The sequence below is a fragment of the Theropithecus gelada genome, chromosome 2, assembly GCF_003255815.1.
Source record: "Theropithecus gelada isolate Dixy chromosome 2, Tgel_1.0, whole genome shotgun sequence".
Lineage (NCBI taxonomy): Eukaryota > Metazoa > Chordata > Mammalia > Primates > Cercopithecidae > Theropithecus > Theropithecus gelada.
Genome location: NC_037669.1, coordinates 69,104,684 through 69,119,608, shown reverse-complemented (window position 1 = coordinate 69,119,608; position 14,925 = coordinate 69,104,684). Strand labels below are relative to the sequence as shown.

The 14,925-nt window shown below is 38.2% G+C and overlaps 1 protein-coding gene across 14 annotated transcripts in view; it reads right to left on the bottom strand.

Annotated features, from left to right (window-relative positions):
• Positions 1-14,925, bottom strand: part of FOXP1 (forkhead box P1) — a 632,119-nt gene that overhangs the window by 94,417 nt on the left and 522,777 nt on the right. For 8 of the 14 annotated variants that reach the window (XM_025374729.1, XM_025374733.1, XM_025374736.1 and 5 more), the window contains 2 exons: positions 4,691-4,828; positions 3,560-3,649 (listed from right to left, as the gene is read on the bottom strand). The exons of 2 other annotated variants lie outside the window; for them this stretch is intronic. In XM_025374729.1, coding sequence (XP_025230514.1) covers positions 3,560-3,649; positions 4,691-4,828 — 228 coding nt within the window. The remainder of the gene's footprint in view (positions 1-3,559; positions 3,650-4,690; positions 4,829-14,925) is intronic. 4 more of the 14 variants (XM_025374737.1, XM_025374743.1, XM_025374732.1 and 1 more) reach the window with 1 other exon arrangement.

The following is a 14,925-nucleotide window of genomic DNA, read 5'->3' as shown; positions in this document are numbered from 1 at the left end:
GAAAGAATTTAAAAGCAACACTGGTTGCCAAACTGCGCTCCCCACCCAGTTACCAAACACAGGATACTGGTCCATTTGTTTACTTCTCACAATTGAATGCATACAAAAAAGGTCTCCGTGCAGTCCCCTCGGCAGGTCAGTAGTCAGTGTTAAAATGCTAAAATGCCCTGATAAACCTCGCGTTTCGGATCCCCTCCCTAGAGCTGCAGTCAAAGGTCTGTTTTCCTTTCTTCGGCTACTCCCTACTGCCTAACATAAACTGTCATAACTGCCCGGGACAAACGGCCCTTTTAAAACAATCAACTTAGCCTACCTCACCCGCACAGGATGGAATCTTTTTTTGTAGCTCGATTTAAAATGAATTCTGTTGTCTATTTTCCTCACCACTTCTGTCCAATATTCACGAGCAGTCACTTCAATAGCTGCACTGGGGCTACATCCTCTTCCTCCCTACATCCCTACCTAAGAGCACGTATCTTCTTAAGGAAGGTCCTGTCTTCGTGCAACCCAATATGGAGCCAAACTTTCTCAGGGAAACATCTCAAGGCAACTTTAGGAGGGAAGGAAAAAAAAAAAAAAAAAAAAAAAAGCAAAGGTACATTGTTCTGGCCAAAGATCAGGTGTCTTATTGCAGCGGTAATCAAAACAGGAAAAAAAAAAAAAAAAAGCGGGTGGGGGGGAGCCTGACAATACAAAATTATGAGCCACTAATGACTGGGGACTCAGTAAATTAACATACTTGTTCCATCTGTCAACATCCAAGTTCAAACCTTGTTAAAATCATAACCACCAGTCCACATCATGAAATTGCTACCGTGTGACTCCACCTCATTTTAGCACAAAAGGACTACCACCTACCTGCATGATAATTCAAGGAGACTGGTCCCTACCTCAGGAAAATACGGATCTCTTAACCATTGTTACCTGGGTCTCAGACAACTCCACTGGCACCATGAATCCAAGGAGACCCATCCACTGGTCTGCCTACCTCAAAGGACATTCAAAGCAACCTATTTTCTGGGTCACCTTTGCCTGGAAAGTGGATGACAAAGCATGGACCACAGCAAACCTAGCGACCTGGAGACGCAAGAATGTTCCTACCATGTCTCACTTTCTCCTTGTTTAGACACAAAGTGTTCTCCTTGCCCACCCCCACTCCCTTCCCAAACTCAGACACCACTATCATCTTTGTGCTCTGAGATGCTCTCCTCTCTGACAACAGCAATTTGGGAGAGGTAACTTTTATCCTTCTTTCTGCTGTGTAACTTTCCCCTTCACATTTCTTTATCTGCCCTCTGAGCTCATCTGAACTTTCATGTTCTCCCAGCATGCAGACGTGCATCCCAAACTATGTCTCACAGACCAAATAAGAGGTTAATAAGAAGTGGCAACAGAAAGGAAAAACACAATCCCTGGTAACTGATAAGAATGACAGTGGCAGCCCTTTTTTGTTTGTCTTCAAATATAGAGTTAAAGATCTTTAAAAAACTAAATTTTGATGCCTTTGAAAAGAAAGAAGCACAAAATAACAACAGGGGGTTATTGCCTGCAAGCCACAGGGGAGAAACTCCATAATTCTTATTCTCCCTTTTGAAGGCTGTTAGCAATCTGATTCAAAAAAGCAACAGCAGAAGGGGAAACCTCTTGAGGCTGTAACCATTTCCTGTGATCATGCATAATGTGCTTCAAAAGTGGGTTTTTACCAATTCTGTTGATCAATTGCACCTCCTTCATACCCCTTCTTTTTTCTGCTGTGTTTACATCTGATGTGACTCAATGACAAGCACTGTCTGAGACTGTGAAACAGGCCTGTCATGTTGATTTATGGGCGCATCAAACCACAACTTGTCCAAACTGAAGCTCGCAGTTCATTAATTAGAGAGTTGTGACTTTGAAGTCAGCTTTCAGACTGTGGTTTTTAACATTTGGCTTAATTTATATGCTCTTGAATGTGGATCTCTAAGGAAAAAACTGAAATTCCCTTCTTGTCTTTGAACTTCTTTTGACCGCACAATAATCATTTCTTTGTCCAGAGTGATGCCTGCAATCCCAGAGTCATTAACGCGCATTGAACTGCCACTGATGAGTAAGCCCTGCTGAATTAGAAAAACAGCCAGCAAAACAAAGCTGAGAGCCTTCTGCACAGTGATATCTCACAATTACATGCCTTCCCTCCCTGTGCCATTTCCATTTTAATTACTGTTAGTCCTTTAGATTTACATTTTAGACACTTTTTAATCTGTTCCCTTTTTTATTATAGCAGCACCCGGGAGCGCGCCACTGTACTTAAGGTTGTGTCAGCATTTTCATTAAAACACCTCCTCCCCTTCACCCCAAAACTGCCCCTACTCTGCAGGGGTTTACATCGGGCTGCTCAACAGGACTCCAGGGTGAAAACTTGGCAGGACATGGAAAACGTCCCTAATTTGTGTCCAGGGAGGCGGCAGCAAAGGGAGAATGTCTGGGTCACTCCCAGGGTGTAAAATTAGCACAGCCCGGCATCCTCACTTAGGTGAGCGACAGGGACGTCGAGTCACCTGGTAAGACTCCCTGCAAAAGAACAAAAGTGGCCACCTGCTTAGGGCTGGTGAAGAAGCTGTTAAAGTGGACGAGGTGCTGTATATAGAATTATAAATTGTGTCATCCCAAGGAGAACACTTAAACAAAAAGAATTTCAGTCCACTGTAAAAATATGAGGAGGCAAGTTAAATTGGATAACTCTGGAATGGGTAGAAAGATGTCACAATAACGCACACATGCACACAGATACTCCCACAACTGAGTCTCACCCACACAGAATTGAGTAGAAGGTGAACTGGTAACTCCCTGGAAAGGCCTTACCATGTATGGGATGAATACTGTCAACCTTCGTGGTATGGCATAATGCGGTAAGTTATGGACACTATCAAGCGTGGTGCATATAGAGGCTATTATGATATACTTTTCTCCCCGCCTCTCAAGAAAACACAACCCAAGCTGGAGCCTTCTCTAACTTCAACTCATGCTCTCTGGTACATGCCTTTAGCAATTATATTATGTACAACTTGCATGAAGAAGTTAAACAAAAGATGTGGATGTTTAATCTTCTTCTAACTTTTTTGTTTGTTTTTCCAACCTCACAAGGGGTTATTCTTCCAATGGAAAAGGCCATCACCACACACCCAAGCTCTCTGAGCTGGGGGGAAAAAAACAAAAACAAAAAAAAACTGAAGTGTGCATCCAAGTAAAATTTTGCTGAAAGCACTTCACTTCCCCCAGCTCCATTCTGGCCCTCAGTTGTTACCAGGTTGCAAAAAGTAACCTGAAGACTCTGTCAATGAGGCCTCTCCTGATCCTCACACAGGTACACGTGCAGTGGTGTTATAAAATATGTGGCAGCAAGCAAATGGAACCCAGAAAAATCTGAGTGAAAACAGGACAATAACTCTCAGTCTGAAAGCTGAGAACCGATAGAGTCAGCTCAGTTGTGCAATCATTTAAAAGATGAATGACAGTTTAATAGCCACTAGATAGTCCTCTGGGATCTGTGGTTTGAAAGTAAAATATGTATTGTCGGTACCTCTTTAGGCTGTTTTCCAGCATGTTGTTGTTGTAAAAGTTGAAGCTGCAACTGTTCCTGTTGTTTTTTATAAAACTCTTGAAGCTGCTGCTACAAAGGAAAGAGAGGACGGTAAGTAACAGAGGGTAGCGCCAATCCACTGTCCCTTTTGGTGCCATACACAAACTGTGATTTGAAAAATAGCATCCTTTTATCTGTAATGGCCTGACCTTTAGTTTGAAACTCAACAATAAATTCAGCGCACACTGACTATTCTTGGCATTATTGTTTGAAAAGTAATCTCCAAAATGAACTGATGAAAAACATACCATTTTTCTACACAAACTAATTAAAATAAGGCAAAGAATGACCTTTGATAGTACAACAAAGCTGAAATGCCCTTGCTGAGAGAGTCTGGTGAATCTCTACTGCATGCTTTCTACATGACAGGGCTGGGCACTATGCAGTGTTATTCCGTGTGTGCATGGACAGTCTGGGAGCTTCCGCTGCATCCTGTCCCTACCACCCCAGGCCAGTGACTCCTGCTGTAGTTCTGAATCTCATCTATTTGGTTCAGGTGGCTGTTAAGTCTGACTATTAGGTCCCCATGGTGCAATGACAACCAGAAGTTCATTTCAGTAACATCGTACGTGGAAGAAGTAAAATCAACTTTGGACCTTAAAATTAGCACACTCCAAAATGCTTCTTTATGTTTAAAGAAAAAAAAAATCTGTAAGCTTCTGAGTTGAAATGGGGACTTCAAGAGCTGTCATATTTAAATCCACTCCCAACGTGCTCCTCATTTTGCTTTGATTCACACCATTTAGGAGCCTCTGGGCTTACCAAATAAAAGAGTGTAAAGCCATGTAAGCCTAAAAGATCTTACTGCTACCAAGTCCAATTACAGCCCTGATCTCAGTCCATCGGGTACTCTCCAGGCCCAAACCCTAGTCACCATGCAGGTCTCCTCTCTTTTGGGCATGCAAAAGCACATCGATTATTCAGCGACTGGTCTGTGTCCTGCCCCACCCACGCTGCTCTACTCTTCACTGGGCAAAGAAGCTGCTCTGGTGGAGGGGAGACTGTGAATGGAGTGATGGGGGCCCCTGGGTTCTGGGGGAGACAGGCTGGAGGTGGAGGAAGGACAATTACCTGTTGAAGCATGAGGGCCTGCTGCTGCTGAAGGAGAACCTGGAGCTGCTGAGGGCTCAGCACTTGTTGCTGGAGGATCTGCTGCATTTGCTGGGGAGTGATAACTTGAGGTGTCATCATAGCCACTGACACGGGAACCTAGAACGTTAATGAAGGATAAATAGGAAGCCAGGAAATCAGAAGCACGCAGCCTCCCAGGTTCAGCGGCTGACTGCCATCAGCCTGCTTAAAGAGTTGCCCAATTTCCCATGCAACATGTATTTATCCAGAGGGGATGCAGCAACAGACCCTATTTCATCTATCATGGAGTTTATTTTAAAGAAAGAAAAATAAAACCTTGCAGTACTGACTGGGGTTCCAGGCAGCCTTGCAAGCAGACCGAAAGGACCAACTTAATAAACCCTAACTGGAGTTAGGATACGACCATTCTCAATTGCTTATTAAGAGTGAGTTTTTGGTCAAAACCATCTGTGGGAAGTCAACCCAAACTTGAATTTTGTTTGAGGGAAGAGGACAAATGGTAACCAACACCTTTGCAGTTGGAGCCCATATGACCCACTTGCTCTGTGGACAGTGATGTTAAGAACAATCAACGAACGCTTAGACTTGCGGGAAAGGGAACCTTGGACACACCTTCCGAACTTAAACACAGGCCCTTCGCATGATGCCTTTTACCCTTCCTTATTCACCCAGCATACAGATGTCTCAATTCTTTCATATTATGTGCAATACCATTAAAAGCCGCTTTCCATGACATTTCAGTGACAAACAGCTACAGTGATGAACTTGATAGCATTTCATATTTGCAACTGTTAACACGTTTCTGCACGGGCATCTTTGCAAGGAACCTGCACACTGTATCTGAAAGGATGATGTCTTGTTCAGATAAAACACTGACATTAAAATGACAGGCTGTCTTGGCCAAGGTTACACAAATTGTATTCAAGCGGATACCTAATGACAATGCTATGAATTCTGCAAGCTTTCTAGAATGTAATTTAGCTATTCAAAATAATCACTGCACTTGTGTTTAATTTGCAGACTACATGAGAACCATTTTGTCAGTCCCCGTAATGCAAGAAGACTATTTCATGAAAAATCACCCCCCCAAATAAAAAGATAAGGAAAGAAAAAACAATGAAAGAAAAGACAAAACCTGTATGTCTTCTAACCGTAATATTTAAGCATCTTACTTTTCTTTGGTTTCTAATCAAACATGTGACAGCAAGAAGCTAGAAGCAGTAAAGGATATACTTTGTTAAAAAGGATCTGCTGTCATCTCATGTATTACAATAAAAGGTAATAACATGTTTTGCACTTTGCCTGTGAGCCACTTAAAAAAAAAAATCCGGCAGACAATAGCTGATCAGAAGATAAAAGAATTAAAAAATCTTTCAGGGGAGCAGTAAGCAAAAGGCAGAAATGCAGTATTAATTTTATGTAACATAATGTCTTAATATGCAGTTTATCCTGACTTTTTCACATGATTTGTCCTGTCATTTGCATAGCGAGCTCTCATTCCTAATTTCACAGTCATTATGCACTGATGTCCCGACTTCTCAGCATCACTAATTTTGATGAACTAAAAATGGTTCCTGAAGGTCAGATTCATGTACAGTGAACGTTCTCCACTGTTGCTGTGGGCATGTTTCATGTGTGCGGATGTTGATGTGCAAGTGTCGTGTGTTTGGAAAACACTAGCTAGAACATGCGAAAAATTTCATTAACCCAGCTCTGGAAGGTCATCCATGAATTCTTCCTATTCCAGTGGCCTTTTAAGTTTAGATGTAGATACACTGTAATTTAAAACAGATGGGCATGTCTGAATATTTTCATATGCAAAATGGGACAGATGTATATGAATGGATAAATTATCCTTTTAAAAAGATAATTTGTAGCACGAAATATCACCAATGATTGGAACAGTGAACTTGCATTCAGTCTAGGGCAAACACCAGGAAGACATTATCAAAACATCTAACCATCTACAAATTAATTCCAATTAGTCTACTTTGTCTTCATACAGAAGAAACTTTTCTGATTTTTAAATATCTACTGGGTGCCAATCGGTATCCTTTGAGCTGCTAAAGCCAGCATATCACAATAGAAGTTTACTTTTCCTTGAGAGTTGCATCATCATACGGGGAGGTTTGATTAAGCAAACAAAAGAACCATGTTTAAGGTTTCTTTTTTCCTCTGCGTTTCTTGGATGATGTACAATATAAATATTCTTGAGCCAAATTTCTGATGGTGATGAACAGGAAAACAGACAGGAATAGGGTGGTGTAAAATCTAAACTGGTGATGAACATGAACTTAACAGAGTTAGAGCAGAAATCATCATAGAAATAACCTCCTGGTCATTGTTTTTAAAAGAGCTATAGAAACCTTATGCTAGAAAGGGGCACAGGTGAACTTTCGGGGGCGATGGAAATGTCCATATCTTGACTGGGGTGGTGCTCACACACACGTATACAATCATCAAAACTCTTCCAACTAAACACTGAAAATCAGAATATCTGAGCCCACGTAAATCATCCCTCAATAAAACTGATTTTAAAAGTTACATATGTCTCCTAAAATAGTTTTTTCCCCTTAACTCAGGTAGAACTAGAAGCATCTTCTTAAAGGAGAAACATCATTGTCCCCTGACTGTCAATAATAAAAGGGGGAATCATGGAAAGGACTGACATATACCTGTACAGACAATTTTTAAAGGCTGACATCCAACTAGCAGTTTAAATCTCCTTTTCCCATAATCATTTATTCCTTTTTTTGCAGTTACAGAACAGGATAATGAACTTGAGTCTCCCCTTCTTTTTCCTTTTGGACATTTTGATGGGGGTGCTGATGAGTAATAATATGCTTTCCAGCAGCAGGCACTGCCAAAGGAGGGAAGGAAGCAAGAGGCCTGAGTAATCCTCCAAACGGGCTGCTCAGTCTCTGAATAATCAGAAGTGGGCTATTATATCCTGATGGTCTTCACTTCACTTTTACTATCTGAAACCACGTTTTCATGCCAGTTAACTCTGGGCCTCCAAAGTGGGCTCCAGCTTCATTTACAAATGTTATAAAACCGAGACTTCCCCAAAGTTTCTGTTCCAACATATCATGAAAAGAGGTTATGGAAAGCTTTCACAAACATATTCAAATAGACCAGAAATGATGGTGGGGTAGAAAATTAAAAAAAAATAAATAAATAAATCTGAGCACAGTTTTTAAGGCTTTAAATAGTTAAGAATTATAGCCTATATATCCACTCCCTTAATTCCCAACGTCCAACTTTTTCATGTAGCTAGTCCCTACTAATACTAGGAATCAAAGGGCATGCAGTACCAGCGAGAGGCTATTACAGCCCACACTTTATTGCCCATTACTACTGAGGTCATTAGCGGCAAGAGTGATTGTAGCAGTCTTAACCTATTGATCACTGTAACTACTATCATTTAATCCTGTGTTGAATGTCTGGAAAGCGGCTAAAGGCACACAAGAGAGAGTGCTTTAGCATTGAGAAATATGGCCAAAGCTTCGAAATTACACTTTGATTCATAAAATCTAGCCAGTGGTTTAAATCAATAGTATTTAAAACAGTCATGTGAGTTTTTAACTACAGCACTCTAATATTTATGGGCCCCTCTTTGAGAGTATTCAGTAAAAACGAAACTTTTTTTTTGCTTTTTTCAGATTTCATGCCATCTACCTTAACCTCCTTGAGATAAAAACATTCATTTCTGATGTTTTCTGTGCTACAGGGCTCAGGCCTTAACTGCGAGTTCAAGCTAATTCTTGATTTCTTTCTCAAAAGATGATTTAAATATAAGGCAAAAAAAAATTTCCGATACTGTAACTACCTTAACTGTTTGAGTATATAGAAATGAGTATGTTTTATGAGTTAACAATGAATCATAGAAGGCAATTTATGAAGAACTAGAATGATTCTGTCTAGCTGCCTTCAGGGATCAGAAATTCAAATTAAACTTCTGGCAGACATTTAAAGAATGCTAGCATACAAAACTGAATTTAAAAAAACGCACACAGTTAACACTCCTCAGTGGAGTTTCAAGAGGAAATCATGAATTAAAAAAGCACACGGCATGCTACACTGTTGACTGATACCAACTGGGTGTGGCCGATCCCAGGTGCACACAAACCTGCGGGAATGGCAGAAATACAGCTGTGCTTGGGCCATCACAGCTCTGCTAGTATGGGCCTGCTGCTACCTTAATACCAGCAACTGGGAAAACGGTGTTAGCACTAACAACTGCTGCTAAAAGCCCATACGCTACTGTGTAAATTCTGCCTGATACGGTTTTTTCTTCAAAATGACTATCAGCTGAATGCTGAAAGACTATTAAAATAATATGCCATATTATTTCCTTTAACGTCCAATGGGGAAAGGTAGATGATGGGAAGGGAAAAATCTAAAAAGCAAACAAACAAATAAAAACACTCAGAGAAACAATACTTATTTCTAAGCTAGGAGACAATTGAAGGAATTGGGTGGGAGGGGGGAAGACACAATATAAATTCTGAAAATAACATGTTATCATTTTTTTCTCTCTTTAGTTTACACTCCAGTCAACTATAAGTAAATACTACCTAGTACACATACACATAAATTTTGCACATCAGGTATCATCTCATAATTAATGTGTATACAAATAACAAAAATGAGAAGATAAAAAATTTTAAACATTGTTTCATTTTTATTAATCTGGTTAATAATTTAGAAACTCTTTTTACCCTCTGATCATTCACCACATGTATGTCCCAGAAAATTCACTTCCGTTCTAGCCTTCAGGCTATATTTGGGTGGTAACTGACCAGGTTTGGCAGTGTCACCTGGTTAATCAAATAACAGGAGCAAAACACATTAAATTAGAAGGCTCCAGAATGTCACAAAAAAACCAAACATGAGCATATAGCTCCACTAAAAAATAATAATAAAAAAAAACTAGGCTAAGTATTTTATGACCATATACAAGCTAGCCTGTGTAGAAGAAAATGAAACATCATCACCTCTGGCCCCCCGTGGAAAACAAGTTTTCATAATTAACAAGCCAATGGATACAACAGAGGTATTGGCAAACAGAAAAGTTAGAAAGCTTCTATTTCTCCATGGTACTAAAAAAAAAAAAAAAATAAAATGAACCAACCAAGTACCACGCAAGTAACTATCATACAGGAAAGAAAACACTTCTGACATAGTATTTCGGTCTTTAAAACATTTTTAAAAAGCTTGTTATTTATGTGGAAAGTCTAATTCTGTTTCATTATGGAATTCTGCTTTTTGTATAACTCTTTTAGGCTTAGCTATTTTGCCACAATACTGTACAAAGCACTAAGGCAGGTAATGGTTATTATATTAATGCAAAACCATCTAGGTAGTCAGTCATTAGCATAACAGTTCTCTCAGTAACAATACAACCAACTATTAAAAATTTTTTTTCAAAAGACCTCTTTAAAATGCAATTAGCATTTCATTTTTTATCGTTTTGTTTATTACATTCTATCAAGAAAGGCTATCTTTCTTTCACAAAAAAAATTGTAAGGCCAAGGCTCGCCTGCCAATCAGGAGTTATTTCAGGTTATCAACCCTAATAAGCAATCTCCAGCAATGCCCTCCGAGCTCTTCTTTTTCTTTTGTCTTTAAATTCTAAAAAGTGGCATAAATGCATATTTGTTTACAGCAGAGGTATTAGTGGAACATCAACAGCTCTCCTCTAACATTTCCCAGGCACACAAGGTTACTGCACTAAGTGCCAGTATAATTGTTTTAGCTCTAATAAATATCAGCTTCATTTGCATAAAAACGTAAAGTTTACATAAATTAAATCGCTTCTCCCATTAGCAACTGTTAAATACAGGAAACAATGGAGGCCACACATGAAAATAATCACTCAATAAGCACTGATTCTTTCAACCTAGCAACTATTATTATTATTTAAATCAAGAAAATGCCTTCTCTTTTCTACTTCCACCACTTTCTCCTGTAGCTGGGATGGAAAACAATTTAGTGCATGTGAATTAAACATGCTATGGCATTTTATATTAACAACAACAACAAAAATCATTTTTAAGTGCTGCAAATGGGAGGGGGGAGAACTACCCCAAGAAGGTACCCCAGAAAAGATTCTATCCATAGATCTGTAGTTCTTAAAGGGAAAAGGAAGAGGCCTTGGCTAAAGAAGTTCTCTTAAATTGAAGTATTACTCAAAAATAATGAAAGAGACAGCAACTGTTTTAATCCTATCTGAGACACATACATGATTAAAATAAATAAAAGATAACTTGTGGATATAGTTTTAGATCAACAGTTACTGTTAAATGAAGAAAAATATAATGTCTATCTTCTGTCTAAAGAAGATTTTTCTAACACTAAGAATTAAATTTGTAGCTCTGCTTTCCTCATGATTTAATCAGCATAGAAAATTTCATAGGGAGCTTAACTGCAAATATGTATTTTTTTTCTCGTATTACTGAGAGGGAGAAGGGACTATAATTGAATTTCAACATACAGGTAGGCCAAAATTAGACCATTTCCAAAGTTTTATAAGGCCTTACTTAGGGTGCAATCACTCTTTAAAAAGAATTACAACTCAAGTTTCTCAAATTGTACAGTTTCTCACGCCTATTTCCAACACCTTCACCTTATACATCATAGTTAAGCTAAAGGGTGCAAATGAGATTCTAATGAGAAAACATCAGTTGCTTCTTTGACAATCTCACCATTCACTGATTTATTTCTAATGAAGACAAAGTCCAACCAAAAGCTTCCTACAAGTTAAAGGTCAAAATATGTTCAAAAATGCCTAGTAAAATCAAGGCAAATGGGAAACCCGTGCAGACCCGCCTCATGAAGTGGTGTGACAATTAGAGTAATTGTACAAAAAGCCATCTTCAGGAAAAAGTAGAAGAAATTAAGCTGCCACAACTGTAACAGGTTAGATGAAAAAAAATCAAAATTTAATGTATTCTCCCCTGTGTCATCTTGTTTTGTCAAGACATCAAATAGAATTGGGAAGTACAAAATAACAAGCCCTTGAGAAATCACAGAAGCCGACCTTTTTGATGTTGTTGATTTACCTTGTTCTCAGTTATTTGAACAATGATGTTTCAGATTTAAGGGCAAGATAAAGCTTAGAAATTAAAACATGATACCAAGGTATTCTAAAAAGCTCACCCTAACATTTAGCCTGCATCTTCATTGATAAGTTGTTTTTAACTGGATTTGAAAATGAGGCACAATGTATGTGTTCAGTCTTCATTTTTCTCATTTGAAATTAATTTCTCCTCAAACAACTCACAGGTTGGAAGAGGGACTCAATGAAGAGCATTCCTACAATCCAAAAGTAGAGGCCCAGATTAGCCCTTCTCAGATGATTCAAGTCCCCACAATCTGCAAAGGATTGTTTAGCTAAGAGACACCTGAGTTTTCTTTTCTAAATGAAAGAAAATAAGACTGAATGCAAAATGCCACTTGGTGGGGGTGGGAGGGAAGTATTGCAAACTCTGAAAGGACTAAAACAAGAGTCCAGAGATACGCTGCTTCCAAGAAAACAAACCTTTTACCAAACAAAAATTTAGCTAACAGTGTTGAGACTATCCCCAAATCTAGCCACACAGATACACATAAAGCTACCCTTTTGCCCCAAGAGAGCTACAGCCCATCAGCAATGTAACTTCTAGTCTTACATGAAATGTTATGTGCAAAGATACATGAAATCAAGCTATCACAAGACAGCATTCTCAACTTTTATATGTAGGTATTTCCTTCTCCTCAAGCATATATATAAATCAAAAACTGCAGCAGTTAAAACTATCTATTTGAGGCACTAAAAGTAAATAACCTAATATTTGCAAGCATTATAATTTATGAAACCTAGACAGTTAATAAAGCTGTTTAATAATTCCTTGTCATTGAATGCATATTTTAAAATGTAACACACAGAGAGACACGATTTATGTATTTATTTACTCTAACCTTCTCGATCAACTGTTGCTACATCATCCCTTGTTTGCAAATCAAGGAATGATGAACTACCTGAAGTGGAATCTAACTGACCACTATATTTGCCCAGTTACCAAGAACATGGTTTTCAGGTTCTCTTTAGTGATGTTCATCTACAACTAAACCACATAATAAAATAAATTCCTCCAACCTTCATTTTGTCAATTCAAATTTTACTCAAATTTTAGTACAGACTGAGAAGCTAGTCACAACACTCTCTCCTGATTGTCTCAGAAACATAGTAACTCAAACAATGTTTCTGCCACATTAACCAAGACAAACCTGAACTTTCATTGTTTTTAATTAATCTCGATTTTAATTTCACGGTATCTTCCAATTGTGTGGAGGTTGGCTGAGAAGTTGTAGAACTGGTCAGTTTCATAAAAGAGTTTATCTTTCAAGTGACAGGTCCTGACAACGTGTAGATGCAAGGCAGTGATGGTGAGGGTTTTGTTTTTTAAGGTACATTTAACTACAAACAACAACAAAAAAAATTCAAACCAACCATTCCTATCATAAGCTTTCTGATGATTTATGGTTTACCAACTGAGCAAGGTTACGCAACACTGCATGCCTTTAGATGCATTATTTCAGCTAGTTGAGATTTAATTAAGATCACAGCCTCTAAAATCCCTGTCAAATGAAAATTCAGAGAAGACAATACACTATATATCTTCATGCAGAATGTTTCCATTCCATCCCTGGAAAAATATGAGTTAATCCGCGTTTCTATGGCTGCAGACAAAAGTTCGCTAATTTTGTTTTCTTTTGACACTTAGGTTGTTTTCTATTATATGTCATGAGATCATTCCCTTCCAGGGAAAGAAGAAAAAAATCGAGAGTGATACATGTTGCAGAAAATGCACTTGACATTATTAGCCGACATTATCATAGCTTAGCCATGATGCCATCACATTTTCATGTAATCAACCCATGCTTACAAGTTTCATTTAATAAAATATTCATTAACACAACACAAACAAAAACCTACCTTACCTAAATTACTCGGATTAGACAATTGACATGTTATGCTTCTCATTTCCTCAACCAACTTTTTGTCAGACAAGCTAAACATTTGGGCAGGAAACAAAGTTCTTAAGGCAAACGGGTGAATATAAAGCCCATTACTTTCCTTCTGTAAGTCGTTCTTCGGGTTAAAAAATAATCCTCAATAGATTTCTTTCTTACGGGCTGGTATTGATCCATACTATTTTTTTAAAGAAAAAAATGTATTACTATGTGCCCCTTTACCTAGTCAAATTTATTTTTATTTGCATCTTCTTAATATTTGGTTGCTTATCTCATGCCTTAGAAATGACAGGTGCTTGCAGTCTCACTCTTGACAGGCCACTACACAAATAACTGTCTTGCCTGAAAGGGCTAATGCAGTACTAATGAACAATAAATCAACTTTGATTATCAAGTGTCAGCCCAATGCGTTTTCAGTTCAGCTCTATCACATCCTACAGTAAGTCAGCCAGTGTCTCTGGGTAGGCAGTCTGTATTTTGGTTTCATTTTTACACACTTTTCACTGAAATGTGTCAGGCAGCTACAAAGAATCACATTAAAATAGATACAGACCTTTTTTCAATTTATGCAAAGGGCATCAATTAGGACAACGTGCTTCAGTCTTCAACTGATTTACTTAGTGGTCAATCTTAATAACCAAGGAAGCTTTGTATTCTTTTAAACAACAGTAACAGCAACACACACATCAAACCCTAAACTAGAATCTTAATGTGATCATGTTCCAGCTCTTTGGCACTAACATGCTAGCTTGCGCTCTTTACCACATAAACCACCTCTGATTGCATATATACATTCCTCTTGGAAAACTCATTATATGAAAACAAACAAATAAAAACAGCAAAACAGGGCCGCTTTTAAAATAAAAATGCACTTGCTTTAAACTTTAAAAAATTTGGCTTAACACTGCCTTCCTAATGATAAAATAAATGTAACTTATTTTTTTTTCTTAAGCAGATTAGTCATTGATAGTATGATTCACATTTCCTGTTATCAGGCTTAATTTTTCCCCCAAATGTGTCACTTTTAGAATGCTGGAATCTATGGAAATGAGGTGATTTGCATTTTTAAATTGGTTTGATTAGAACATTTGATTTGTTTGGACAAAAATATAAAATTACTAGATATTTTACTTATAACTGTCAGGACTTGAAGGAGTTAATCCCAAAGAGGAAGAGTCTATATGTACTTTGCTCTA